General features: G+C 42.6%; 1 protein-coding gene across 1 annotated transcript in view; it reads left to right on the top strand.

The window, feature by feature from the left end:
- Positions 1 to 13,944: 13,944 nt before the first annotated feature.
- ADA2 (adenosine deaminase 2) overlaps positions 13,945 to 17,143 on the top strand; it is a gene marked incomplete at its 5' end in the record, with an annotated part of 37,363 nt that continues 34,164 nt past the window's right edge. The window contains 2 exon segments of the mRNA XM_081311436.1: positions 13,945 to 14,010; positions 14,012 to 14,198. Of these exon segments, the coding sequence (XP_081167562.1) occupies positions 13,945 to 14,010; positions 14,012 to 14,198 (253 nt within the window).

Consider the following 17,143-nt stretch of genomic DNA (forward strand, 5'->3'; position numbering starts at 1 on the left):
TCTTCATCAGCTATGCTCAATAATTGCTGGGCACTGGGGATATAGAAATAAAATTCAGGGTCTGGGAATGTAGCTCAGTGGTAGAGTGCTTGCCTCAGTTGTACAAGACTTAGGTTCCATCTCCACCACTATAATAATAATAATAATAAATTCATCATAATCCTTGTGATCAGGAAATCTACCCTTGGCCTTGGAAATAAGACCTAAAATACTGAGCCTGAGAAGTGCTATAGAAGAAGCTCGGGTATGGCCTGGGGTTCCTACATATGATCTCTAGGATAGTGAGTTCCTGTCTTATGTTTGTCCCAAATGTCCTTGGTCTTCTGGCGGAAGAAAGTCTTCTCCTTTATTACCCCTAGTCACTGACCCCAGGAATGGTGTTCTCTTTCTACATGTTGCCTTTGCCGGAAAACTTTTCTTATCGGCTCCTGGGTCTCCTTTTGGTCTTTTTCTTCTCTGCTCTAGTTTCCCCCTCCCCACCCCCAAAATTGCTCTGGAGCCCACTCAGTTGGCCCCCTTCCCCCCTGCCTTAGTCAGCTCCTCACCCTGACAATAACTGCACTTAAAGATTCATTGATTGGGGCTGGGGATGTGGCTCAAGCGGTAGCGAGCTCGCCTGGCATGCGTGCGGCCCGGGTTCGATCCTCAGCACCACATACCAACAAAGATGTTGTGTCATTGTGTCCGCCGAGAACTAAAAAATAAATATTAAAAAAAAAAAAACTCTCTCTCTCTCTCTCTCTCTCTCTCTCTCTCTCTCTCTCTCTCCCTCCTCTCTCACTCTCTCTTAAAGAAAAAAAAAAAAAAAGATTCATTGATTCTGGGCTGGGGATGTGGCTCAAGTGGTAGGTAGCGCGCTCGCCTGGCATGCGTTCGGCCGGGTTCCATCCTCAGCACCACATACAAAACAAAGATATGTTGTGTCCGCCCATAACTAAAAAATAAATATTAAAATTCTCTCCCTCTCTCACTCTCTCTTAAAAAAAAATTCATTGATTCATTTGCATGTAAAAGATAATCCTTTTGGCCCCAGAGCAATTCATTTCTTGTTTTACAACTTTAAAATTATTTAAGACCCCTGAATTTGCATTTTAACAGAGACCTGCTGGGTTCCACTTTTGAGGGGTGGAGTCATCCCAAATTGTGACATTTGCATTAGGGGTGAAGAAATGTCACCTAGGAGATTGTTCTGGCATACCTACGAAACATTGTAGATGCAAATGGATGTTCTTGGTTGGTGGGGGAGGGTCAGCACACAGGCTCCTACAGCCCCAAGCCCTGATCTTGAGCCTTCGCATATCATTGTCTTCAGATTGCTTTTTTCTGTGGACCTTGGTTTCTCTCTATAAAATGGGACCACCAGCCTCCCCAGAACCTGTTCTCTCCACAGGAGGAGCTGAATGTACCTGTGTGCCAGCCTTGGGAGACAGAGAGCATGGGTCACAGAGCAGAGTTGTTCACTCCATGTATCATGGCCTCCCTGTGTATCCTGCAGCAGCTTTCATGACCCTTCTGTGAGCAGAGGAACCAAGCATCACCTTCTAAAGTGCAGTTCCAAGCTGGACACACAGGATGGAGACTCCTGATGACTGGTGGTGAAGCACAAGGTAGAAAACCTGATATGTTAGAAGGAGGAAGGGGAGCAAGGAGGAAAGGTGAGGGAGAGAGCGTCCCTCCCATCCTCCTTCCTGTCATTTCCTCCTAAGTCTCCTTCTTCATTCTTCTGCATTGCTGCTCAGGGTCACCTCTTTGACGACGTGCTCACCTACTTCCCTTCCAGGCTCCTAAAGAATTTCTCTTTAAACTGGGAGTGGTGGGGTAGGCCTGTAATCCCGGTGACTTGGAGAAGCTGAGGCAGGAAGATAACAAGTTCAAAGCCATTCTCAGCAAAAACAAGGTACTAAGCAACACAGTGAGAACCTGTCTCTAAATAACATGCAAAGTAGGGCTGGGGATATGACTCAGTGGTCAAGTACCTCTGAGTTTAATCCCCAGTACCCTCCACACACACACCAAAAAAAAAAAAAAAAAAAAAAAAAAATATATATATATATATATAGATAGATAGATAGATAGATAGATAGATAGATTAAATACCATCTATTGTTTTTAGCATTTTCATGCATGTGGCCTTTCTCCTGAAATGTAGTGGTTTTAACTTCAGCTGCAAATAAGAATCACTAGGGAAGTTTAAAACAAAAATTGGTCTGGGGTTGTAGCTCAGTGGTAGAGCACTTGCATAGAACATGTGAGGCACTGGGTTTGATCCTCAGTACCACCCAAAAATAAATAAATAATCTAAAGGTATTGTGTCCATCTACAGCTAAAAATATTTAAACAAATAAAAAAAAAAATCCCAGAGCTGCTGGGTGCTGTGGCCCATGTCTGTAATCCCAGCAATTTAGGAGGCTAAAACTGGAGGATTGCAAGTTTGAGGCCAGCCTGGAAAATCTAGGGAGACCCTCAGCAATTTAACGAGAACCTGTCTCAAAATAAAAATAAATAGGTCATGGGGCGTGGTGGCGCACACCTGTAATTCCAGTGGTTTGGAAGTTTGAGGCACCAGAATTGGGAGTTTGAAGCTAGCCTCAGCAATTTAGTGAAGCCCTAAACAACTCAGCAAGATTCTGTCTCCAAATAAAATACAAAAAAAAAAAAAAAAAAAAAATGGTTGGGGATGTGGCTTAGTGGTTAAGTGCCCCTGGATTCAATGTCTCTGGCACCAAAAAAAAAAAAAAAAAAAAAAAGTAAATAAAAATAAAACAAAATAAATAAATAAGGTCTGGGGATGTAGCTCAGTGGCAGAGTGCTTGCCTAACATGAGCGAGGCTCTGGATTCAATTCCCAGTACTGCAAAAGAATTTAAAAGTTAAAAAAAAAAATCCTAGAACCCAAGCCCCATCTGATTTAAGTCCAATGTAAGGCTGTCACCTGTGGCTGAAGTATTCCCCAGGCGCAATGAAGGCTTAAGGGCAGGACCTTGCCCAGTAGTTCAGCATTTGAGAAGATTTTAAGACTATATGGGGCAGGCGTGGTAGTTCACACCAGCAATTCCAGCTACTCAAGAGTCTGTGGCAGGAGGATCAAAAATTTGAGGTCAGCCTTGGCAAGTTAGTGAGATGTAGCTCAGTCTAGGTGATAGATCAACCCTTATGCCCTGCCCCTTTTAATTCCTCACTTCCTACTGCCCAAAAGACTGTGGATTGGAGGGTGGATTAAAAGGTCCTTTACAAAGCAAGTGTCTGAGGCCTGAGAAGATCATCTGGACAATGGCCAGGGGAAGGACACACAGAAGTGCCCAGTGGGAAGTGGTGGAGGTGAGGTGTGGTGGGATTCCCGTTGCTCAGTCTTTGGAGCAGCAGGTGGGCACTCCTGAGAAGGGTATGTAATACAAACATGGCCACCTAGGCCCCCGGCCCCAAAACTAAGTTCCTGGTGAAGGAGATTGTGGTCCCTCGGGGTCCATGCTGTAGAATCCCCTCCCCCTCTGAATGATGCTTTCTAGGGCTGGGGCTGTAACTCAGTGGGAGTACGCTTGCCTAGCTTGTGCAAGGTTCTGGGTTCCATCCCCAGCATCCAAAGTCAAATACTGTGTTTTCATTAGTTTAATTTTGCAGTAATAGGATTGAACCCAGCGTTGCTCCACCGCTGAGCTACATCCTGTTATGCTCAAATTCGGGACCCCCAAAAGACCACCAGAGATCAAGATCGATGTAAACAGCAAAGAGGTGTTTATTGCGAGCTAGCTCGGTCCTCCACGCACACAGCAACTGGTGACGCTGAGAGGCCCAAGCCCAGGGTTTGCAGCAGTCTTATACACTCTTTGGGGAAGGCAGGGACCCCCACATACATCATAGCATCTCTTAGCAAATCATCACACACCGTGGGAAAATCATAAAACAACTCTAAAACCTGATTAGCACATTCACTGGCAGGAACAAGTTGGGTAGGGGTGATTGGTTACTACAAGAGGGGGATTCGCTTGAACTGATTGGTTTAAGCCACGAGGGGAGTACTTGCTGAACTACATGGTTTCCCAACACGTTATCAACCACCATAAACTACTGGGAGGGTCATCTGGCATCCCAGGTATTTCCCTGTCTCATGCTGATTGGTGGCTGCTAAGGGGTTGCTATGGATCCTCACCTAGCCTGACTGAGTCAGGGATACCTGTTGCAGCAGATCTCTCCTGTTATTTGTAGATAAACAACTTAGCAGGGTGAGAATGTGCCTAGGAGTGCTCTGTGGGTCTTTCCAAGGACAAAGGTCATGTCCCTTCCTTGGACAGGCTTTGCTCTGAGATAGAGGCTGGTTTTTCAATCCCACCGTTTTTGAGTTGGGGACTCTCTCAATTGTCCAGGCTGGCCTTGAATTTAAGATCCTCCTGTCTCAGGCTCCCAGGTTGCTGGGATTATAGGCATGCATCTCCATGCCTGGCCTTCCTGTGCTGTATTTATTTTTCACATACTATTTAGTCTCTTTTCTCTCCCTAGGAGGCTTTAATTTAAGCAAAGGGCAGGTTTAGTTTGATGGTCCCTGATAAGCCATCTACTGTGCAACCTGAATGCAGATTATTAACTTCTCTGAGCTTCAGGTTCCTCAACTGTCAGATGGGGACCAAACTCCTGCCCACCTGGTAGGGCAACAGTGAAGATTACAGGAGATAATTTGTGTCTGTGTTAAGTCCACCATAAAGGCTGGGGGGGGGGGAGGGGGATATCAGTCATTACTATTGTTTTTACCTGGTGTCATGGCTTGGTACCTGCAGAACTGACCCTTGAGGCCTTGCTTTCCACATCTTACACAATAGGGACAATAAGAGGTCTTCATAGAATTGGAAAGACTTAGGAGGTAAAGGGCAGAGTACAAAAGAGGCAGTCAAGAAGCACTCACTGGGGGCTGGGGATGTGGCTCAAGCGGTAGCCTGCGGCCCAGTTGGATCCTCAGCACCACATACAAACAAAGTTGTGTTGGCCAAAAACTAAAAAAAATAAATAAATAAAAATAAATTCTCTCTCTCTCTCTAAAAAAAAAAAAAGAAGAAGAAGAAGCACTCACTGGCTCCTCCACTCCCCTTACTCCCCCATCTCCCAGTCATTTCTCCCCAGGCCTCTTCTCTCCCTCTCTCCCCCCCACCCTCACTCTCTCCCTCCCTCCCTCCCCTCAGCCTCCTCCCTTGATCTTCTTGAATAGTCATTGATTTGGAGGCACTGGATGGAGCTTTTTGGTTTAAAGCAGAGGTAGAGAGATGTAGAACAGAGATAAGAAAATGCACTTTAGGGATAAAGCACCTGCTTAAATCAGAGGAACAAAGACCTGGCAAAGAACTCTTCTGAGTCCCCTGTCAGAAGACTGTTCCATCAGTGGCAGGAACAGAAGCCTGAAAGAGGAAAGGAACTATGCAGCTTCCTTCATCCACTCATTCATCTGCTGAACAAACACTGGTCTCATAGTTATAAAGTGTCACTCATGATTGTTTGGTGGAGACAGCTTCTGCCACCCAAGAAGCTTCTAGGTGTAGAAACAGAGTATCTGGGTCATTTCAGGACAGCATGGCCTGTGCTAAAATAGGGGGCTGGGGGTGTAGCTGAGTGGTAGAGCACTGTGCTAGCCATTGCCATGCCTGGGGTTCCATCCCCAGCTCCTCAAGAACCCCACAGCTACTGTTAACAGATGGTAGTGACCACCCCCTCTGCCTCCTCCTCAACAAAGGCCACAGACCCCCTGAGGCTATTTTTTGTCTTTGGATTCAGACCCCATTTTGAAGACTACAGGACACAAGTATTTTTTTTAAGAGAGAATTTTTAATATTTATTTTTCAGTTTTCGGCAGACACAACATCTTTATTTTATTTTATGTGGTGCTGACAATCGAACCCAGCGCCCTACGCATGCCAGGCGAGCACATTACCGCTTGAGTCACATCCCCAAGCCTCGAGGACACAAATATTGGCATGACTGATGCTGAATCCCTGGCCTAGCCAGGATGTGAAAGGAAAAAGCCTCTCAGCCAGGTGCGGTGGAACAACCCTGTAATCCCAGCTACTCTGGAGGCTGAGGCTGGAGGATCACAAGTTCAAAGTCAGCCTTAGCAACTAGGTGAGACCCTTTCTAAAATAAAAACAATAAGATAAAAAGGGGCTGGGAGTGTAGCTCAGTGATAGAGTACCTGCTCAGTAAGCACAAGGCCCTGGGTTTCATCCCCAGTATTTAATTTGAAATTTCAAAGTTTGCTCCCAACAAAAAAAGGACAATAAAAGCAAACATTTATTGAGCATCTTTGTATGCCAACAATGTGCAAGATACTGGAATTTAGCAGGAAACAGATAATAAGAAAAACAGTAGAATATCGTTGTGGGTGGCATGGCCCCTGAAGATTGTCTGCCTGAGTTAAAATATGTCACCTAATTTATTTAGGGCATGCTTAGCAGGCATAATGCCCTGGGTTCAATCCCTGGCACTTCCCACCAACCAAAAAAAATTTTTTTGGTACCAGGGATTGAACGCCGGGGCACTGAACCACTGAGCCACATCCCTAGTCCTTTTCATATATTTTATTTAGAGAAAGGGTCTCTCTGAATTGCTAAGCCTGGCTTTGAACTCATGATTTTTCTGCCTCAGCCTCCCCAGCCACTGGGATTACAGGCGTGTGCCACTGTGCTTGGCCCCACCCACCAACATTTTTACTTCACTGGAGGCTCACTTTTGCATCTGTCAAATAGTAGAATCACTTATGACACAGAGTTGTCCTGAGGCTGAGGACTATATAAAATAATGTTCAGAAAGCTTTTTTTTTGTACTGGTATTGAACCCAGGGATGCTTTAATTTTAAGAGAGGGTCTCATGAAGTTGCTTAGGGCCTTGCCAACTTGCTGAGGCTAGCTTCAAACTTGTGATCCTCCTATCTTAGCCTCCCATCACTGGAAGTTCAGCTCTGCACCACCATGCCCAGCACGGAGCAATTTTGAACAAATATTTAGTGAATATTGCATTTTAATGGGGGAAACTAGATATTGAGCAGAAAAATTTCCTTCTCTCCTTCCCTTCTTCCCTCTTACTTTCTAGCTGTTCAATCTGATCTCAAACTCCTGGGCTTAAGTGATCCTCCTGCCTCAGTCCCCTAAGTGCCGAGATTGTAGTCATATGCCACTATATTCATAAACAAATAATGTCAGGAATGACAGTAGTTGCATCCCTTAGTCTTGTGTTTCAGAGTTTGATTCTTAGAATGATGAAGTAATTTCTCTGTAGACATTCTGTACTTCTTGGTTCGTGATGGTCTGTTGGGCTCTGCTGGGGTGTAACGCCTGTGGTTTGTGTATGACACCATTCGTTTCTCCATTCTGCTCAGAGGCCACTTTACTGGCAAACACAACTGCCTGAAAAACAGGAAGAAGGTACTCCAACTGTTCACACTATGGTGAAGAGTCAGAGCACGGGTTCAACCCGTGCCCATCAGCCTTCATGCCAACAATTCTGGGCTTTCTAGACACAGCAATTTTCAAGTCTTAGCTGAATGTTCTACTATCTCCCTCTAGGTCCCCAACAACTCATGTTCATGTCACCACACTTGATTCCCCCCCCCCCCTTTTTTTTCTTTCCAGAGCAGGAGGTGGAACACAAGGTCTTGTGCATGCTAGGTAAATGGTCTACCATTAGCTACACACTGGCCCCTATTGACTTCCCCCTCCCCATTTTAGGCTGACCTCCGAATATAGAAGGTAAAGCTTTAGCCCTCACTCAGCTCTGTGTCCTACTCTTGATCACCACACATGTTATTTGTCCTTTCATCATCCCAATATTTATGTCTTCATTTTCTTAACTCTATATTCAGTGCTTATATTAGAAGGTTGAGCTGAGTAGTTGATTATCCCTTTTTCTTTTCTGCACAACACTTTGTATTTCATGGAATTAATCATTATATATAAATATATATTATTTTTTCTTTATATATTCTTTTTTTTTTTTTTTTGATACTGGGGATTGAACTCAGGGGCACTTGACCACTGAGCTATATCCTCAGCTCTGTTTTTCATTTTATTTAGAGACAGGGTCTCACCGAGTTGCTCAGTGCTTGCTTTTGCTGAGGCTGGCTTTGAACTTGTTATCCTTCTACTTTAGCCTCCCAAGCCATTGAGATTAAAGGCATGCAACATTGTGCCCAGCTCTTTATATAATCTTATATAAAAGTTATGTATATTACTTTTTCTTTTCTTTCTTTTTTTTTTTTTTGTTTTGTTTGTGGTTCTGGGAGTAGAACCCAGGGCTTCACGTAAGTTAGGCAGGTTCTCTGCTACTGAGCCACATCTCAGCACTTGATATAATTAATTTTCATACATTGTGCTAAATTCTTCAAATGGCCTTTAAATCTGGACCTCATGTATTTTGGTTCTAAGTGGTCTTCTTGAAATTTTTTGTAATTTCTTTTGTTCTTTCTTTTTTTTTTTTTAGTAGTAGTTGGACACACTATCTTTATTTTATTTATTTATTTTTTTATGGGGTGCTGAGGATTGAACCCAGTACCTCGCACGTGCTAGGCGAGCGCTCTACTGCTGAGTCCCAGCCCCAGCCCCAGCACCTTGAAGTATTTCTTTGATGATTTTCTTTACTGTTTTCTCCTTCTGAAATATGGAATTTTCGAATATTGAATTTCTCGAAATCATCTTTAAAAAAATACTTTTAGTTGTAGATGGCACAATACCTTTATTCTATTTATTTATATTTGTGTGGTGCTGAGGATCAAACCTGGTGCCTCACACATGCTAGACAAATACTCTACCACTGAGCTACAACCCCAGTCCCCGAAATCATCCCCTTTTTTTTAATATTTATTTTTCAGTTTTAGGTAGACACAATATCTTTATTTTTAATTTTTATGTGGTGCTGAGGAGTGCCTCATGAACGCTAGGTGAGTGCTCTACCACTGAGTCACAACCCCAGCCCTGAAATCATCCTTTTAAAATATCTTTTCTTATGCTGGAGGTGCACACCTGTAATCCTAGCAGTTTGGGAAGTTGAGACAGGAGGATCCCAAGTTCAAGGCCAGCCTTAGCAACTTATAAGTTGTAATCTCATTTTTTTTTTTTTAGAGAAAGTGAGAGAGGAGAGAGAGAGAGAATTTTTTAAATATTTATTATTTTTTAGTTCTCAGCGGACACAACATCTTTGTTGGTATGTGGTGCTGAGGATCGAACCCGGGCCGCACACATGCCGGGCGAGCGCGCTACCGCTTGAGCCACATCCCCAGCCCCAATAATCTCAAATTTTTAAAAAATTAAATAAAAAGGGTTGGGAATATAGCTCAGCAGCAGAATTCCCCTGGCTTCAATCCCCAGTACTGAAAATATAAATAAATAAATAAATAAATAAACAAACAAACAAACAAATAAATAAATAAATAAAATTGATTTTTGTATTGGTTTTGGAGAGAAACTAAATTTAACCCATGGGTCCCATCTGCCATTTTCTTCTTCTTTTTTCTTCCTTCTTCCTTCTTATTTTTTTCCCCAGCCCTGGTGATGGAACCCAGAGGTGCTCTACTGCTGAGCTACATCCCCAGTCCTTTTTGCTTTGTATTTTGAGACAGGGTCTTAATAAATCACTGAGGTTGGCCTTGAACTTGCAATCCTCGAGTGTGCCACCGTTCCCAGCTTCCTTTGCCATCTTTAACAGTCCACTCACCTGTGACTACGTCCTGATTCATAGGGTTTATACATAGTCCTTACGGGTTTGGTTATCCCACTGCCTGGTCCCTAGACGATGAGCAACACATTAGAGGCGGAGAGTCTCCAAAAGTAGCAAGTTAACCACTCGGGAAGGTATGAAAAAAATCATAGAAGACGTATATACAAGCAGAGCAATCTACAGCCATTAGAACAGAGCCTAGAGAACTAAAGAGCTCCACAGCATCCTAAATTTAGTGGCAGTGAAATAGAAGTAAAAAGTGTTATAATAGATTATCTCATGTCAACAACAAAAGGTCAGATTATGTTTACCATTCCCTAAGAAGTGAGGAAGAATACACTTCAGAAAAACTTGTGTGAGGGGATCATGAACTGTAATTGAATTTCATGCATATATGAATTCAATGGGATGAACCTAATTACTATGTATAACTACAAAGCTCTAATTTTTAAAAGGTTAAAAAAAAAAAGCTGGGCAAGGTATCACACACCTGTAATCTCAAGTGACTCAGGAGGCTAAGGCAGGAGGATTGCAAGTGTGAGGCCAGCTTCAGTACTTTAGTGAGGCCTTAAGCAACTCAGCAAGATGCTGTCTCAAAATAAAAAAATAAAAAAGGGCTGGGGATATGGCTTAGTGGCTAAGCACCCTTAGGTTTAATCCCTGGTACAAAAATAGATAAATAAATAAATAAATAAATAAATAAAAGTTAAAAAAAAAAAAAAGGATGCCCAAGGATGATAACAAATGGTTAGATATCTTTTTATATCTCAATGCTTAGGTTTACATGGTAATAAAATAAATAAATACCATATATAGAAAAAGACAGACTTATGTGAGGAATATTACTTATACTGTATAGTTTTAAAAATATTTTCAGGCTGGATTACATTTGTAATCCCAGGTACTCAGGATGCTGAGGCAGGAAGATCACAAGCTCAAGGCCAGCTTCAGCAACTTAGCAAATCCTGTCTCAAAATAAAATATAACTTCATATTTTATATATTCACATACTGAAAAACTTAGTTGGAAAAAAAAACTTAGTAAGAGGCACTTGGTACTTTCCTTTTGTTACAAATAAAGACATTAAGACTCATGAATGTTAAGGAATTTTTTCAAAAATCACATAGTAGTTCTGTGAAACAGCTAACTTTCCTGTTTCCTAAAAACATTTCCATAATTAAAAGCACAAGCTCTCAGTATTTGGAAAAATCCTTTTGTGCCATGTGGCTGTTCCCATGGCCCACCTTGGCTCACTGTGATCTCCTGCAAGGATCTGCTCTCAGGTGACTAGGTAACCTGCTAGAGGCCAGTGAAGACATTTGAAGACTTTGAAGACCTCTCCTCTCAGGCTACCAGGGAAGGCAGGATGGTGGAATCTACCTGGGACAACTGCACACTCTACTTGCTACCAGCTGTGTGATCTTAGGCAAGTTAACCAAGTAGCCCACAGGTGCTTCAGCATACTTACCACTCAAGCCAGGGAAGCAAGAGTAATAAGATGAATGCAAGGATCAAATGAATATGTAGTAGATATATAATTCTCAATAAGCTTTAACCATTATCCTCTCCATTTCCTTAACTGTGGAGATCAGAGACTCTCATTGTGTGGGAAAGGAATTCTTTTTTTTTTTAATGGATCTTTTTAAAAATTTTATTTACTTATTTACATACGGGTGCTGAGGACCAAACCCAGGGCCTCACACATGCCAGGCAAGTGCTCTACAACTGAGCCACAACTCCAGCCCCCTTTCATTTGATTTATATAAAAATGGTATAGAAGTCTGATGTTGTGGTGCATGTTGGGAATCCCAGTGATTCCTGGGATGCTGAGGCAGGAGAATTGCAAGTTCAAGGTCAGCCCCAGCAATTTAGTAAAACCCTATCTTAAATATGAAAAAGGATCTGGGGTTGTAGCTCAGTAGTAAAGAACCTCTGAGTTCAATCCCTACTACCAAAAAAAAAAAAAAAAAAAAAGTATAGAAGTTGGGCATGGTGGCACAGTCCTGTCATCCCAGTGAAACAGAAGGATTTCAAATTCCAAGCCAGCATCAGTAATTTAGTAAGACCCTCAACATTTAGACATTTTCTGTCTAAAAAGAAAAAAATAAAAAGGTCTGGGGAGCTGGGTGTGGTGGCGCAAGCTTATAATCCCAGCCTTATAAATATGATCATGAATTCAAAGCCACCTTAGCAACTTAGTGAGGTCCTAAGAAACTTAGCAAAACTCTGCCTCAAAAAAATTTTTTAAATTATTTATTTGGTACCAGGGATTAAACACCTACCTCTTTGGGGGAGCTGGGGATATAGCTCAGTGGTAGAATGTGTGCTTAGAATCAAAGAGGCCCTTTGTTCAATCTGGCATCAAAAACAAGACAAAAAAAGTACTGATTTTATCAGTACATATTGTATACATGTATTGAAATGTCACACTGTATTTCATAAATATATACAATCACTACTTTTTTTTTTTTTTTTTTTTTTTTTTTTTGGTACCAGGGATTTAACTCAAGGGAACTCAGCTACTAAGCCACATTCCCAGCCCCATTTTTTTTTTTTTAAAGAGAGAGAGATAATTTTAATATTTATTTTTTTAGTTTTCGGCAGACACAACATCTTTGTTTGTATGTGGTGCTGAGGATCGAACCCGGGCCACACGCATGCCAGGCGAGCGCGCTACCGCTTGAGCCACATCCCCAGCCCCCATCCCCATTTTTTTTTTTTTTTAATTTTTTATTGATTATTTAAAGCATTACATAGCTCATGATATATCATCTTTCATACATTAGACTCAAATTGTGTTTTGAACTCCCATTTTCACCCCAAATATAGATTGCAGAATCACATCTGTTACATATTCACATTTTTACATAATGCCATATTAGTGTCTGTTGTATTCTGCTACCTTTCCTAACCCCTCCCATTTTTTAATTTTATTTAGAGACAGGGTCTCACCAAGTTGCTTAGCACCTCCTTTTTTGTTGAGGTTGGCTTTGAACTTGTGATCCCCTGCCTCAGCTTCCCCAGCTACCGGGATTACAGGAGTGCACTGTGCCTGCCATACAATTACTACATGTTAATCAAAAATCTGAAAAAGGGGGCTGGGGATGTGGCTCAAGCGGTAGCGCGCTCGCCTGGCATGCGCGCGGCCCGGGTTCGAACCTCAGCACCACATACAAACAAAGATGTTGTGTCCGCCAAAACCTGAAAAATAAGTATTAAAATTCTCTCTCTCCTCTCTCTCTCTTAAAAAAAAAAAATCTGAAAAAGGGTTAGAGGTGTAGTTGGTAGAGCATGTGCCTAGTTTGCATGAGGTCTTGGGTTTTATCTCCAGCACCACAAAAATAAAATTTAAATATGTTTAAGGAGATGGAAATGTGTTTTTTTTTTACAGTAACTAATGTTTATTGGGCACTTTATATGTCGAGTACTGGGCTAAGTTCTTAGCAGACCCTATTCTTTATCTAATTTTCATATCCATAAGTGGTAGAGCTGTTGGCATATTTTACATTGATTTAAAAATGATTTTAAAAATCAGGATCAGGGGCTGGGGATGTGGCTCAAGCGGTAGCGTGCTCGCCTGTCATGCGTGCGACCCGGGTTCGATCCTCAGCACCACATACCAACAAAGATGTTGTGTCCACCGAGAACTAAAAAAATAAAAAATAAATATTAAAAATTCTCTCTGTCTCTCTCTTTCTCTCTCCTCTCTCACTCTCTCTTAAAAAAAAAATCAGGATCAGACGTAGATAGTAACATGAAAAATTCATTTGGTTGTTGTAGAGGCCAGAAGGGTGTCTGTGGTTTGGGTTTGCAAGCCTACATGGGGATGTGGAAATGTTAATTACTCTGATTTTATCATTGCACATTATATGTACATATTGAATGATCACACTTGAACCTCATAAATTTATACAGTTAAAATAATCGTTCAATAGAAAAATAAAATAAAAATAGTAATAGTATTTAAATCTTCAAACCTATAGATAATTCCTATATTCTGCTATAGGTTGTGTATAGCAACAGCATATGGTGTCAGTGGGAAGAAAAAGATGTTTCAGTGAAAATACCTTTTAGATATTTGTGTGGCCAGCAACTATCTTTAATTCTGAAAACCTCTCTGGTCTTCAGTTTTGGGGTTATAACCCACCTGTCTTTTAAGTTTCTGGGTGTGTCAATTGTCTTCAATAATTGTCAAAAACAGAGCCCTGTTTCACATTTTACAGTCTCTGCACTTGGCAGAATATTCTTCCAGAATGGCCTCATGTTTTACACGTGTGGCTCACTGTCGTCAGGTGCCACACCTTTCCTGCTAAACAATGCCCAGGGTATGCGTGGGAGGAGGCCCCTTGGAAGTGATTTCAGCCACAAAAGGCCTCCTTGGAGCAGGCTTTCACCACAGAGCCCAAGAGGTTGAATCTGGACAAGCTGTCTCTGCCCAAGCAGGCCCTACAGAGCCTGTGGTCAGCCTCTGGGATCTGGCCCTGCTGAGATTCACTGATTCTGACCTGTTTTCAGGTATGTGAGCCTAACCCTCCTCTCTGTCTCCACCTCAAGACCTGGGTCCTCCACTCCGCCAGCCCAAGTAGCTTCTGCCTGACTGACCATAACTCCAGCCTGTGGACTCAGCTGGCCTCTTACATTCCCTAGTCAAGGCCTGACCTGGGGTTCCCAGAGCTAGCCTTTTGAGATATGAAATTTAGCTTCACCTTTTAACCAAAGCTTTTCAAAAGAAAGGCTTTATATTCAGCTTTGATGAAGTATTTTAAAAAATTCAAATTATTTATTTCATATTTATAAAAAATGTATTTTGCATTTGGTACTGGGGGTTGAACCCAGGGCCTTATACATGCTAAGTTAGTGCTCTATCACTGAACAACATTCCCAGCCTATTGTTTTTTAAACTGGTGTTTCTTTTCTTTCTTTCTTTTTTCTTTTTTTTTTTAGAGAGAGAGAGAGAGAGAGAGAGAGAGAGAATTTTTAACATTTTTTTTTTTTTTAGTTCTCGGCGGACACAACATCTTTGTTTGTATGTGGTGCTGAGGATCGAACCTGGGCTGCACGAACGCCAGGCGAGCGCGCTACCGCTTGAGCCACATCCCCAGCCCTGGTGTTTATTTTCAATAACCTTATTTCCATTTTGATTAAGTGTCTTCAGAAGGAGACCACTCAGTGGATGTTCCCATGCACTAAGTGGCCTAAGCCACTGAGACTAGTCTTCAGTGGCCAGCTTCAGTAGGCAAGTGCTGGATAGGAATAGAGGGTGCCTGCACTCCTTCAGACCAGTCTGCACCTTCAGATTGAGTAGCAGTGACCTTGGGAGCAGTCCGCCATCCACTTACCATGAAATTCCTCCTCTGTTCTATTTTCTTGTCTTTTTTTTTTTTGGGGGGGGGGTACTGGGGATTGAACCCAGGGGTGCTTTACACTGAGCCACATCGCCAGTCCTTTTTGAGACAGGGTCTTTCTTTTTTTTTTTTTTTTTTTAAAGAGAGAGTGAGAGAGGAGAGAGAGAGAGAGAGAGAGAGAGAGAGAGAGAGAGAGAGAGAATTTTTAATATTTATTTTTTAGTTCTCGGTGGACACAACATCTTTGTTTGTATGTGGTGCTGAGGATCGAACCCAGGCCGCACGCATGCCAGGTGAGCGCGCTACCGCTTGAGCCACATCCCCAGCCCCAAGACAGGGTCTTTCTTATGTTGCTCAGGCTGGCCTCAAACTTGAGATACTCCTGCCTCAACCTCCTTCAGCTGGGATTACACACAAGCGTGGACCAAGGCACTTGGCATGCATTTATCATTTAAATCTCACAGTGGGAAGGCTGGGGGTGTGGCTCGGTGGTGCGCTTGTATTCCATGTATTAGGTCCTGGATTCAATCTCCAGCCTAAGGAAGGAAGGAAGGAAGGAAGGAAGAAAATAAACCTCACCAAAGAATATATGTAGCCTGGTACAGTGGCGCACGCCTGTAATCCCAGTGGCTGGGAGGCTGAAGCAGGAGGATCATGAGTTCCAAGCAGCCTTAGCAACTTGACAGGACCCTAAGCAACTCAGTGAGATCTTGTCTCTAAATGGTATAAAAAGGGGTTAGGGATGTAGCTCAGTGGTTAAGTACCCCTGGGTTCAATTTCCAGTACCAAAAAAGAATCTATGTGGTAGGTACTTTTTATCCCCATTTTCAGATCAGGAAACAGATGTGTAGAGAGTTTAGCCAGGCATGGTGGTCCATGCCTGTAATCCCAACAATTTGGAAGGCTGAGGCAAGAGAATAGGAAATTCAAGGCCAGCCTCTTAGCAAGGCCCTAAACAACTTAGAGAGGCCCTGTCTCAAAACATAAAATAAAAAGGACTGGGGATGTGGCTCAGTGGTAAAGTGCTCCTGGGTTCAATCCTCAGTTAAAAAAAAAGGCGAGGGGGCTGGGGTTATGGCTCAGTGGTAGAGCGCTGGCCTTGCACATGCAGTGCCCTGGGTTCGATCCTCAGCACCACATATAAATAAATAAAGTAAAGGTATTGTGTCCAACTACAACTACAAAAACAAAACAAAACAAAAAAACGTGTAGAGAGTTTAAATATCATGGCCAAGGTAAGGTGAGGTGCAAAGGAAAGCGACTGCAGCCCTCCTCAGGGCTTGATCTACTCCCCCCCCACGCCCCCACCCCCACTCCTCCCTTGGAGGTACTGTTCTTGACTTTCCCTACACCTAACTCTCTAGCTTCACACCTCTCCACACTTTCCACCTTCCTGTCTCCACAGCACTGATTTTCCACTAACCATTTACATTTTATTACCTCTACTCTTTTATCCTCTGCCCAGTAAATTGCTCCACAATCCAAGATCACTTTTTTTTTTTTTTTTTTTAATGCTGGGGATGGAATCCAGGGCCTTGAACATGCTAAGCATGCTCTCTCCACCAAGCTACACCCCCAACCCCTGCAATCACATTCTGAGAAAGGATACACTTGCCAAAGTTCACAGATTCTGGAGTGCCTCTTTCTGACACTTGCTGTCCATACCTTAGGAAGACACAGAACACATAAGCCCATAGGCTCATGCAGACACACACACACACACACACACACACACACCCTCACCGCAAACACAAATGTGTATAACCCTCCCTACAAACACATAAACATCAACACAAATATAAATACAACCTCCCACATAAATTCACATGCATACACAGAAACATTTATATACATAGCTCCCCACATAAATGGCACATGAAAACATTCAGCACATAAATATGCACATAGATACCCCCACAGACACAAAAATGCACAGACACAAGCCTAACTCACCCCTTATGAAGACACAGAGAAACCTACACAAATAAGTGTAAACCCCACGCCTGCCCCTCCCAGAACCCTCAGCCCTCAGGGCAGCTCTTCTCCAGCCTCTCCTCAGAGGCCTGTGCTACTAGGGGCTGGAGGGAAGTGAAACCTGCCCTGACAGAAAGTGAG

This window comes from Spermophilus citellus (assembly GCF_964194105.1).
Source record: "Spermophilus citellus genome assembly, chromosome: 10".
Taxonomy (NCBI): Eukaryota; Metazoa; Chordata; class Mammalia; order Rodentia; family Sciuridae; genus Spermophilus; species Spermophilus citellus.